We start from the raw sequence: 12,258 nt of genomic DNA on the forward strand, positions 1-12,258 counted from the left end.
TGCACCAGACATTAGAACTATGAATAAAGATCTCAAATCTATCAAAAAGCAGCAAAGGTAAGAATACACACACAATGACAACCGGTATCAGTGCTTATGCCATAAAACCACAGCAGTAATCTAGGCAAGGCACTGGTAAGTAGTGTAATAAGAAAGCTAAAATAAATAGTGACTGCTGTTTACCCTATGAAGCAAGAAGTATGTGATCCAGGAATTTACACTGATAGACGTCATCAGAACACATTACAGATGTTTTGGAAATTATTAATACTAAAAATGAAGATAAACTGGCCACATATATAAAATTAGAGAAAAGAAGTCCCAACAGGGAATCTCAAGTAGCTGGGAAGGGCAGTCAAAAAATAAAAAGGAGTCATTATCTGCTGCTTGGTATGCAATGAAAAAGAAGAATAAAGTTCAGATCATTCTGAAATGAAAACAATTTCCATATTGTGGAGGCCATGGCTCAGAGCCCTGTAAAATTATTTGGAGAGGGATGGGGAGCCTTGGAATCAGGACTGCGTTGCACCACTGAGGATGAATGTCATTCTTTGGAAACATACTCGTGGATGAACTGCAGGCATGGGATATTTTCACTTGATTATGATCGGCATAGTAAAAGTGCCTTCAATACAGCATATATGCTACAGTAAAACATTATCCGATAACGATGTACAAAAAATCGCCTATGTAACAATTTGATGTAAAAAATCTTTCTCCTTGTGAGATTTCAATCTCAAATTATAAAAGAACACAGTCATCTTTTACATTAGCATTAACGCCAATTTTTCTTTCCACAGATGTTACTTGTATCTTAGCAACAGCTAAGCCTGTGCGGTAAACCACATTTTAGTTTCAGGAGATTCAGTTTGTCTTCTCTGTTACCCATTCTGTATACCATTATGAATAGATTTGCCTGTAGAACGTCAGAGATGTCAATAACAATGCTGATTTGAAGCATATTATTTCCAGTCTTGATACAAGCACCCTTTAGTATGAATGACTAGCAAGATAACTATTTTTTGCTCTTCTATGCTGTGTGCAGATCACAGAAGCTTTGATAAACATACTGATATCAAAGACCATTAACCCTTATGGCATGGCATAAAAAAAACAGAGGGAGAAAGCTTGACAACATGACATACTTTTTGTCAGATCAAGATCAAAATCAGACCTCAACCACCCTTACAGTAGGACAGAAATACAAACATTATTATTATTGTGGGAAACGACTATGTACTATCAGGAAGCACACTTACCCACCTTGGCAGGGACGCAATTGGCCATCATGTCCCAGGCCAGGAATTTGGGAGTGCCCTTGGATGCCTCATTAACTCTGGAGGCTCAGGTCAAGATGGTAGTCAACCAGGCATTTTTCCATCTTCGCCAAACTCAGCTACTAGTGCCCTACCTGTCCCCTGAACATCTAGCCACAGTGATCCATGCAACAGTCACCTCCAGAATAGATTTCTGTAACTCACTCTACATGGGCCTGCGGCCCTGAGCTTGATCTGGAAGTTACATCTGGTGCAAAATGCGGCTGCTAGGGTGCTCACAGGGACATTGTGGAAGGCCCATACCCAGCCTGGGCTGATGCAGCTGCATTGGCTGCCAGTTGTTGCCCAGATCCGGTTCAAGCTTTTGGTATTAACCTTTAAGGCTCTGCGCAGTCTGGGACCCATATACTTGAAGGACCGCCTTTCACCCTATGCCTCCCCACAAGGTTTTATGCTCTGCAGGTACAAATCTGCTGGTCATACCCAGCGCCTGGGAAGCACATCTGGTCTTGACCAGGACCAGGGCCTTTTCGGTCCTGACCCCTGCCTGGTGGAATGAGCTCTCGGAAGAGCTACAGGCCCTGTGGGAGCTTTCTGTGTTCCGCAGGGTCTGCAAGAGGGAGCTCTTCCACAAGGTTTATGGTTGAGGCCGGCGCCCTAAGGAAGATCTAGACCTCCCCCCCTGGGTTATTCTGATGGTGGATTAAGGGTCAGCAACCCCTTTGTCCACCCCTGGGGTTGATATTGAGTGGGATCTGTCTGTTGGCTTTTTTGCCGCTGTACATCTTGGACATTTTTGTGTTTGGATTGTTGTGCATTTTATGGAGTAGATTTTTGATTGTTTTAGGGGGGGTTTATTGGGGATTTTATGCACATTTTGTAACCCGCCACGAGCCTTATTGGGAGTGGCAGGCTAGAAATCTAATTAATAATAAAAATAGTAATAATACTAGTAATAATAATAATTGAAATTAAATTAAAGAAATTGAATTACCAGACTGAGTCAGAGAGGTAGTATTTTGAAGTATGATTTGCATAAGAAAAAATCAGAATTCCAATAGTAACAGCCCAGAAAAAACATTATTGAAATATGCTATACTCATCGCATGAAAAGAAGGATGGGTACAAATTGGTTAATGAGCTAAAATTTGTCAGGAATCTCAACTAGTTAGTGGCCCCCAAGCCAAAGTTCAGGACAGGTATCGTCCCCAAACATTTCTTGGACTTTTGTCTTGTTTGGGCCATTTAAACCATCCATTTCACTCTCCCACTTCAAAAAGGGGGGAAGCAAAACAGACCGCTGAAATAGCTAACATCCATTTCAGCCTAACAGTAGATGGGGATGCTGTGGGTTTCACTCTCCCCACTTCCAATAGGTGGAAATGAAAGGCACCACTGAAATGGTTTGCAGTCATTTCAGCCTAACTGCAGTTGGGAGTTCCCGTCCCACTTTTAGACTAGCAGTGAGCTATTTAAGCCCTCAATTTCCCATTCTTCAGCTTCAGGGGGAGGGAAACAGTGGGCTGAAAAGGACAGCGCCTATAAGAGCCCAACAGTGCATAGGCATGCATGTCCTGTTATTGGGCTCACAGCAGTGAGCCATTGAAGCCCTCCTTTTCCCTTCCCCACGCTTGAAGGGGGAAAGAAATATTGGGTTGTCACAGCAGCAAACCATTTAACAAGGTAGGTGGACCTGTCCCCTGTTGGGCTCTCATGGCTGTAGGGGGAGGGGGGACAGAGGGCTTAAATGGGTCACTGGCATGACAGCCTAACACCAGAGTATTCGCTCTCATCCACTGGTAGGCTGAAATGGCTGCAAGCATGGCACTAATCAAAGCCACCCACACTTGTTAACTTCCTTCACACAGCTATGCCCCATACAGGGGGTACCTTACATAAAAAGATTTTCAATAAGCTGTTCCGTGTGACTTAAAAAGTTTTGAATTTAATTTCTTAAAACAGAAAATTTCAGTTATGAAGGCAGTAATTTCTTGAGATTTTTTTAAAAAAGATTTAAATTGCTTTGAGATCACATCAGCATGGAAATTATAGTTCACTTACGCTTAGCAAATCCATCTCCTGGATAGATATACCTGTTGTAAACATCCATAATGTAGACTCTGCTATCCTCCATGAAGTCTCTTTCATGGCCATTGCCCTGTAAAATAATTACAAATGATTTACACAGATCAGAGACAAAGTAATTTTATTACTAGATGACTAGATGACCCATGAGGTCCCTTCCAACTCTATGATTCTAATTTGTACCATTCTTTTGCAGCATAATCCTGGCTCACTAAAAATCACAAGGAAGATTACTGTGATATGCATACACTTACTAATACATATTTTATATTTTCTTTAACTATAGCATTTTCATTTATGTATCTAAGTATCTAAAAAAAACACCTTTGAAATGGAGATTCACCGTCTTCTCTGACGGAGGAAAAGGAGAAACCCATTTTGATTCTGTGTTACAAAATAAGCCTATGTACAAATCTAGAGCTCAACTGATATTTTCTTAAATCTCTCCAAGCCTTATCTTTATTTCTAAGAGGATATTATATAATGATAACTATCTCAACCCTAGCTTGAGATTTTTTTAAAGGTCAAAGAAATTCTGGAAGTCAAACTTTCCAAAAACATCAGAAAAATCATGTTTTAGTTAAAAAGAGCCCAGTTTTCTATCTCCACTTCTAATATTGGAGTACAGAAGAGTAATAATCCAAATCTAACATAATTTTGTATTCTAGGCTTTTAAATTTTCAGTGGCTTTCACCTAGACAATTAAGCATCAGTGTACTGGAACACATTATATCGATGAAGGCATTCTAACACTATTTAAAAGAGGACACTGTTCTCTAGAATCAAGACTGATATCTTACAATCTGAAAGCAGGAGCCATGGCAACCCATGGGACCACTTTATTTCTGGGATGCTTTAATTTACAGAAGAGAATTATGATACATAGTAATAGGTCATTCGGGGATCTCCGTTTCTTTTAAGCAGTGAAAATACATCTGAAAAGTAGTGTAATGTAATATAAATTAATAAATGGTTAATTAAATCAGTTTTATTATTTTATTTCTCTATAAAATCTAAGAACTGCCCACAAATTTATAATAAGCACAATTTGTATACAAAAACATAAGAACTGCATAACAATACTAACATGGGTTGTTGTCTTGAATACTGAATAATAAAACCAGCAATGAATTACAAATATAGATAATTCAGGCTTTTACAGCAACCTCACACAACACTCTTTTTAACCTCTGTACAGAATTTAAATACAAATGTTGATCTAATTTCATATGCTGCAAACAGGCAGGTTCAGTATTTGTCCTTTAGCCTAGCCTTCTCTCTACTTACAACACAGAAGGTCAAACTCATCTGTTATAGAAACTGCTGCAGTGATTATGCCTGCTGAATGAGCTAATTATAATTCTGTTTAAGGTGTTTTATACCAAGTCTCAAGGATTGTTACTTTGCTTCTATTAGCAAACTGCAACATATTTTTACATTCCAGCCACATGATGGAGCTACAGCTCAGACTAAATTTATCACACACAGTGGTTGCTTAATTAATTATATCCTTCCAGTCAATTCTATCAAACTTGTACAGCAAGCTGTGGTTCAGTATGATCAAACTAAATAACTGATTACTGAATATTTTATCTTTAATTAGCAATAGCAGAACTGTTCTATCACATAACATAAACAGCACAGCTGAGCATTAAGCTTATTTTATTAATTTTGTTTCTTCCTTAGATTTAGATCCAGCTCTTCACCAACCAATCTCAAAGTAGGGCACTGAAGCTGCATTTTCTTTGAGAAAGTCCCACTGAATAAAACTTACAGTCTTCTGTCTAGTTATGCCCATACCTGTTCAACTTCAGGAACGTAACGGCAATATTCTCATTCTCTTTAAGTGGTACAACAAAGAGCCTATAGTGGTCCGTTCCTAACACAAGTCCAGTTTCAGGTCAACAAATATAAATTTCTACAATGTTTTAAATATTAAAACAATTATTCTAGTCAATTACAGTTTGATGATTTTTTGTAATTATTTAAAACATTTTTATCCTGTCTTTTGGCACTTAAGGCACTAAATAGCTAAAATATATATACAAACCAATTTAAACACAATGCACACATACACACTAATTAAAACATTAAAAGAAAAGAGAGAATTAACAGAACACAAAGGTCTTAACATACCGGCAGAAGATAACGATAGAAGAGAGAATTACACAGGTGTAACAACCAAGAAGGCCCTTCCTCTGATTGTTACCTGCCTAGTCTTAGATGACAAAGCTTTCCAAAATAAGACCTCTGAAGATGACTGAGTAGGTTCAAACAGGAATAGGTGGTCTTTTAGGTTGCATATTTTTTCTAATGTTTAAATTATATAGATCATGACCATTACTTTGCTATTAAAATATATATTCAGATAAATATGTTAAAATATTAGGTTCCCACTATGCAGGCACTTGGTTGAAATATTGTAAAATCTAGCCCTGATAAATGTCACTTTTCATGCTGTATCAGATTTTGTGTAGGAAACTGGAGAAAACAGTATGTGAAATATGTGCATGATACGTTAAAGGAATCAGCTAACATTGCATGAAATCTTCTGCCCTGTTGTTTTTTTAAATATATTTTTATTGAAAGCTTTCAGTATAAATTAGCTTTCATTGTAAAATGTACAATGCTACAGTGACTCAGAACTTCTGGTTTGAATATCATTAACATGATCACTTACTTGATGTGCATCCAGATCTATAATAGTCGCCTTAGAAACTCCTTCTATTCTTTCAAATAAAAACTGAAATACAAAAAAAAAAATTAAAAGGCAGGTGTGACATTTTAAACGTAACATTTCATAGCTATCTCCTCAATGAATGTCCATGAATTGAATTCTAGGGATGTGTAAATGGAAGGAACTCATGCAAGACAATTGTTCCAGCATTTCCCTTTCCCTAACAGGCTAGGACAACCCTCTGCTGAGTCAGAAGAACCTCATGAATAATATGCCATGCAGCATGGAAAGCAATGTAGTGAGTAAAGGGTAGTGTAATGTAATGTAATGAGTAAGGGGTAGAGTACATGGCTACCCTTCTTGCATGACTGCTTCTCCTGTTTATCAGTCAGTCAGTCAGTCAGTAACCTTTTATTAGCATAAAATGTATAAGACATATAAAAATAGGGTTTAAAATTTCAACAAAATAGTAAAATGGGGTTACATAACCAAACAGATATTAAAATGATTAAATAAACTATAAAAGATAAAATACAAGGTAGGCAGCATATTATAAAAGCATCTTAGTTAAAACTCTGGCAACTAAAATGGTTATCTCTGGGTCTTTGTCAGAGAGCAGAAATTGCAAGGTCATAGATTTACTTACAGAAGGCTTGTTTCCCAGCAAGGCAACAAAGCTGTCATCCCGACACTGCTCATATAAGGGGCAATCTAACAAAATGTGTGAGACAGAGTCAGGGCAACCAGAACCACACGGACAGAGTCTCGCATGGTATGGGATATGGTGGAATCTTCCCTCTAAGACCTTTGAGGGGAAAGCATTCATTCGTGCCAGGAGAAAAGCTCTTCTCAGGGGTGGGACATCAAGGAGATGCAAATATGTAGGCATAATATTTCTCTGCATAATGATGCCAAAGAATGCTGCTGAGCAGACTCGAGGCTGGGTAGGTATGAGTTCCTGCTGCTCATGGTCTAATATTCTCTGTTTAATAATCCGGAAGATACATTTTTCTTCCAGAGGTTCTTCCTGTTTATGCATTACTCTTGTTTATTCTGGAGGACGGTATACAAATTTAATAAATAATAATCTGTACAATCCAATATAAATGTGGCCTATATAAACATATAACAAACCAGTTCTAAATCTTTTTTTAAAAAATTAAAGGTTTTAAAATCTATGTTCAATATTTATCCAGACCAGGAGAAGTATTTTATCCATAAAACTGTGAAAAAGCCAATTACTTCTTAGTTGCCCTATACAATAGACATGCTCCCAATATGTTACAAATAACACATAGCTCTTCTTCAAATCCTACATTCTTTATAATTGCTCCAGGTACTTCTTGGGAACATCTCAGCTGAACTCCACCCCACCCCACTGTGTGGCTCCTGGCTCATGAGTATGGCATAGCACCCACATACAGAAGAATTGTACACATGTATGCTTAGTATTTTGTGAGCGAGAAATATCTTTAAAAATAGTGTCTCTGTTCAGGGAGGGAATATACACCTGTAGACTTTCTCTGCACGCGGGTACCATGCTAGTGTTTTTTCCTTTTCTATACATATTGAAGGCATGGGGGTATCATGCATTGTATAAAGGGTTTATAATTAAAACTCTGCATTTAGGATGTGCACTATGAAAAAAATCAGTATTTTTTGGATCCAGATATCAGGGAGCAAAAGAATACTAATATTCCCAGTTATTCAGGTTCCAATTTCTGGTCTGATATTTGGATTCAGTTCTTTTTTCAGGATTCTGATATTATTTGGCTCCATTATTCCCTATAGAGCAGTGGTCCTCAACCTTTTTTGGGCTGGGGACTGGGGGGGAGGGGAGAGGGAGGCACGGGTGCTGGAACCCACAAATGCCCACTGGTGTGCTGCCGCCTCCTCCCCCCGCAGCGCGGTGCTCGCTGTGCCAGGAGGCGGCGATCAGGTGCAGCGAGCACACGCTGCAGGAGGAGGGTTGGGAGGCGCATCAGCACCTATGCCTCCCTCTCCCCTGCCGTGGCCCAGTACCAAGGCCTGTACGGCCCGGTACCAGGCCGCAGCCCAGTGGTTGGGGAACACCACTATAGAGAATATTTCCAGGGAGAGGCTAAGGGGCTGTTTTTTAAGCAAACGGCACCAACATGGCAGTGGAGCTGACAGTGTCTGTCCGCTAAATAAAATACAAATTTCAAATGACTTGAACCTCTGGGACACCAACATAAGGTGTCCCAGGCCATCCACATTGTTTCTGAGGTGAGGAGAATTCCATGTTTCTATAGGGCATAGAATAACTAAAAACACAACAACAAGCAAAGCAACCACTAGCCAAAAGCCTCCTAATGCAAAGAGCACTAACAAGCATACAGAATCCATGGAAAACCAAGGAATCTCTGCCAGAACCATGGGACAATACAGTAAGCCTAACACAACCAGTGTCAAAGCAGAAAATCCAGTTAAACTGATTTAACAAGGACTGGATGGATGTACTTGTTGGGAATGCCCCGTCTACCCAGCCTCAGGACAGTTGACCCCGACTCAGGACAGCTCAACTGGCTCAGAGGAGACAGATGGACATTGAGCATGGAGAAACGAGCGAGTGGACTCGCTGAGGGAAATGAAACCTACGGAAGTGCAGGACCCACCTCGGGAAGCACTAGGGAAAATGCCAAAGGGAGATCGGAGAGTGGGCACACTTGGGCAAACAGGGAGAGCATGGGGGAAACCAAGGGCAAGGCGTCTGATGCAAGACACGGAGTCCCAGAAGGGCGGAGTCTTTCTTTAAAGGCTCGGGGGTGGAGACGCGGGGAGGAAGGCTACTTAACTGAGAAGGTTGGCGTCAGTGAGGAGGCAGGGTTCTTGGGTAGTGAAGGAACTACCCTGAACCCATGAGCAGGAGAAAGAGGAAGAAATCATCACCGACTCTGTTCTGAGACGCTACCTTCAAAGGAAGTTCCGTTCCTTCTGCAGTCTTCCAGCTCCGGACACCGTGGCGGATAAGAAGCATCAGACAGACCCCACAGACCCTGACAGTACTAAAACAAATGACAGCACTGCCCACTGCAGACAATGAGAGATACTGGAATGCCCACTGTATATAACAGGAGCCAGGAATGCCAACTAACGTCCATGGGCTCTATTGAAATACATTATTTTTGTGTGTTGTAATGTATTTCAATGGAGCCCATGCAAGTGAACTGGCATTCTTAGCTCCCATTATATCCAATGGACGTTCCATTATATCCCATTGTTGCAAATGTATAAATCGGGCATTTGTTTTAATCCATCCTCCAAGGTCAAACCAGAAAATTCAAAACAAACCAACTTCATAAAGGAACAGAGTGCAGCAAGACCAACAGAACAAATTTCTAAGCACAGAATCCAAGCCAAACCAGCTTTGTAAGCTGATACCAGGCCCTGGCAAGAAGACACTGACAGACACACAGCAAAAATCAGGAAAAATAGCCCTGGGAGCCTTAAAATATTGGCTCCTGATATTTCCAATCACTCCTCAATATTTCTGGAATCATTTTGGACCTATTTACTGCCTCAGAAAATCTCAGAGACCATCCGGACAACCAACTATATCAGGAAAATACTGATATATCCAAATGCACATTTCCTACTACCCTTGTAATGAGAACTTGTATATTACTATCTAAAGCTTTTAGCTATATCAATGTCAACATTGCTTCAAATAAGACCAATAAGAAAAATCCATCCTAGTGACTCATAGCTATCAGAATTAAAAACTTAAAAGAACTGTTTCAAGCTTAACAGAGATGTTCAGAGAATCAATGATTTTATATAAAAAGGTCTTTCCTTACCTTTATTGTCAATGTAATATCAGCATATGCACAAAATCCTCCACCTTTATCACTAGAACAGTGATGAAAGCCCCCACCTAGAAGGGAAAAAAATTAAATCTAAAAATATATTTGGTGAAAAATCATGGTGTTTGGGAAAATATGAAGCTACTGAACAGACTGCTTTATTAGGCATGCTCAATTAACCAGATCCATAAGACTGTAATGAAGAGACTATAAAAATCCTGTAATGATGTTTTTTTCTATCTTATCAAAGCCAATGAGGTTTTCAAACATTACAGATATCTGAACTACCAAACACTTACAAAGACCACCAAAGAGCCTCCGGGGAGGGCGGTATAGAAGTATGATAAATAAATAAATAAATAAAGATTAGTCTTCAACCTTTAGTCAAGGAAGTGTAGTTGACTCTTGGGATTTCTAATAATCTAAAAATCTGGATCCAAAACTGAACTCAGACAATTAAATAATCAAAATAAAGCAAAGCATGCCTATAATACATAGCACAAATAAGTTTGGCATATCTAGATCTAAAATACATCATGCCCTCTTATTCAGGGTAAATTGGAATCTTGAAATTCTACAATCATTTTAAAGCATAATATAAGGCATGTCTGTAACACTTAGCATGCATTTAAACAAAAGTCATTCCTATTCAATAAAATAATCTGAACCCATGGCTAGCATATGCATAACAGCCTACATAAGATAAAGGAGCCAAGGAGGGGAGAGCTGCACCCTGGGACAGGTGAAAACGGGAAACCACCTTAGGTAGGAACCTCTAATCAAATGTAAAACTACTCGAGAAGAAAACACCAGAAATGGGAGATCTACACAAAAGAAAGCTAGCTCCCCTACTCTCCTTGTTGATGTGTCCCTGTCAAAAAGGCCACTTTCATACATGAAAATGCTAACAGAACAGAAGCCAGAGGCTCAAAGGGTAGTTTCATCAAGGCCTGGACAGCCAGAGACCACTGAGGGACTGGGGGGCATCTTGGATGAAAAATATGAGTTAGACCCTTCAGGAAACATTTAGATAACTTGTGGATAAAATCAGACACCCCAAGAACCTCAGCATGATCTGCAGCCACCACAGCTAAGTGAGTTCTAACAGAAGCCACAGTAAGACCCAACTTTCCAACTCCCAGAGATATTGCAGAATCTGTGGGAGAGGGCAAGTATAGGGACATAACTCCCATTCCAAGCACCATCGCTTGAAACAGACCCATTTATGACTGTAGCTATACATTGTTGATGCTCACAGAGAATGGAGAAGCACCTCCCTCATGACCCAAGGGAGAAGGAGTTCAAGGTCTGGGTATCTCAGGGATCCAGCTGTGACCCAGATTCCGAGAGATCCAGATGAACCACCTATCTGCTAGGGAATGAACTTGGTTGGCAGAACCAGTAAGGGGTGATAAGGATCGTATCCATTATGTCAATTGCTATCTTCACCAGCACCGGGGGAATTAGGGGCAAGGGGGGAAATGCGTAAAAAAGCGGTCCCCTCCAGATCAGTTGAAATGCATCACCCAGGGTCTCTGGGTCCACTCCCCCCAGGGAGCAGAAGGCAAGTGTTTACTGACCACTGTCTGGCAAAAAGGTCGACCTGTGGGAACTCCCACAGCGCGAACAATTCTCACAGCTACCACTCGTTCAACGAACACTCATAGGTTTGGGTGAAAAATCTGCTCAACCTGTCAAATCTCATGTTCAGAGAATAGGCTATGTGAATTGCTCTCAAATCTGCCAGGATCTGGGACAAAACCTGCCACACTCCCAAACCTCCCAACACAGCCTGAGGGAAGCAGTTACCCATTGCTTATTGATATAAAACATTGCAGAAGTGTTGTCGGTTTGCAGGTTCTTTGGTTCCAAAGGATATCTGCGAATGAGGTTAAGGCTAGACAAACTGCCCAGATTTCCAGAAAATTAATGTGCAAAGAAGTCTCCGAAGGGGACCATCAACCCTGGGATGAATACTTCCCACAATGGTCCCTCCATGGAGGTATCCATGGTTAGGACAACGTCTGGTGACCAGAAGCCAAATGGGATCCCCCGTAACAGGTTCTGTTCCGTCAACCACCAGTCCAATGAATGAACAATTGCCCTAGGAATAGAAAAGTAGAGATAGGGGCCATGTATCAGGGGACTGAACCTCCACACAAACCACAACTGAAGACCCCGCATGTGCCACCTAGTGAGGCACCACGGCTGTAATTGAGCCCATTAGACCCAATAAGTGTTAGATATTCCACACCGTTTGCCAACGGTTCCATTAAATACAATGGACCAAAGAATGTAAGGGGTTCATCATAAAAGCAGTGAGAATTACATGACCCAGGGTCGAGCCAAGAAGAGAGCCAGGGTAAGACAAGATTTTTCCATATTAACAACCAGG

General features: G+C 40.4%; 1 protein-coding gene across 4 annotated transcripts in view; it reads right to left on the reverse strand.

Annotated features, from left to right (window-relative positions):
- Positions 1-12,258, reverse strand: part of HDAC11 (histone deacetylase 11) — a 65,706-nt gene that overhangs the window by 8,400 nt on the left and 45,048 nt on the right. For all 4 annotated transcript variants that reach the window (XM_077325600.1, XM_077325601.1, XM_077325603.1 and 1 more), the window contains 3 exons: positions 9,858-9,934; positions 6,043-6,105; positions 3,339-3,435 (listed from right to left, as the gene is read on the reverse strand). In XM_077325600.1, coding sequence (XP_077181715.1) covers positions 3,339-3,435; positions 6,043-6,105; positions 9,858-9,934 — 237 coding nt within the window. The remainder of the gene's footprint in view (positions 1-3,338; positions 3,436-6,042; positions 6,106-9,857; positions 9,935-12,258) is intronic.

The sequence above is a fragment of the Paroedura picta genome, chromosome 3 (assembly GCF_049243985.1).
Source record: "Paroedura picta isolate Pp20150507F chromosome 3, Ppicta_v3.0, whole genome shotgun sequence".
Taxonomy (NCBI): domain Eukaryota; kingdom Metazoa; phylum Chordata; class Lepidosauria; order Squamata; family Gekkonidae; genus Paroedura; species Paroedura picta.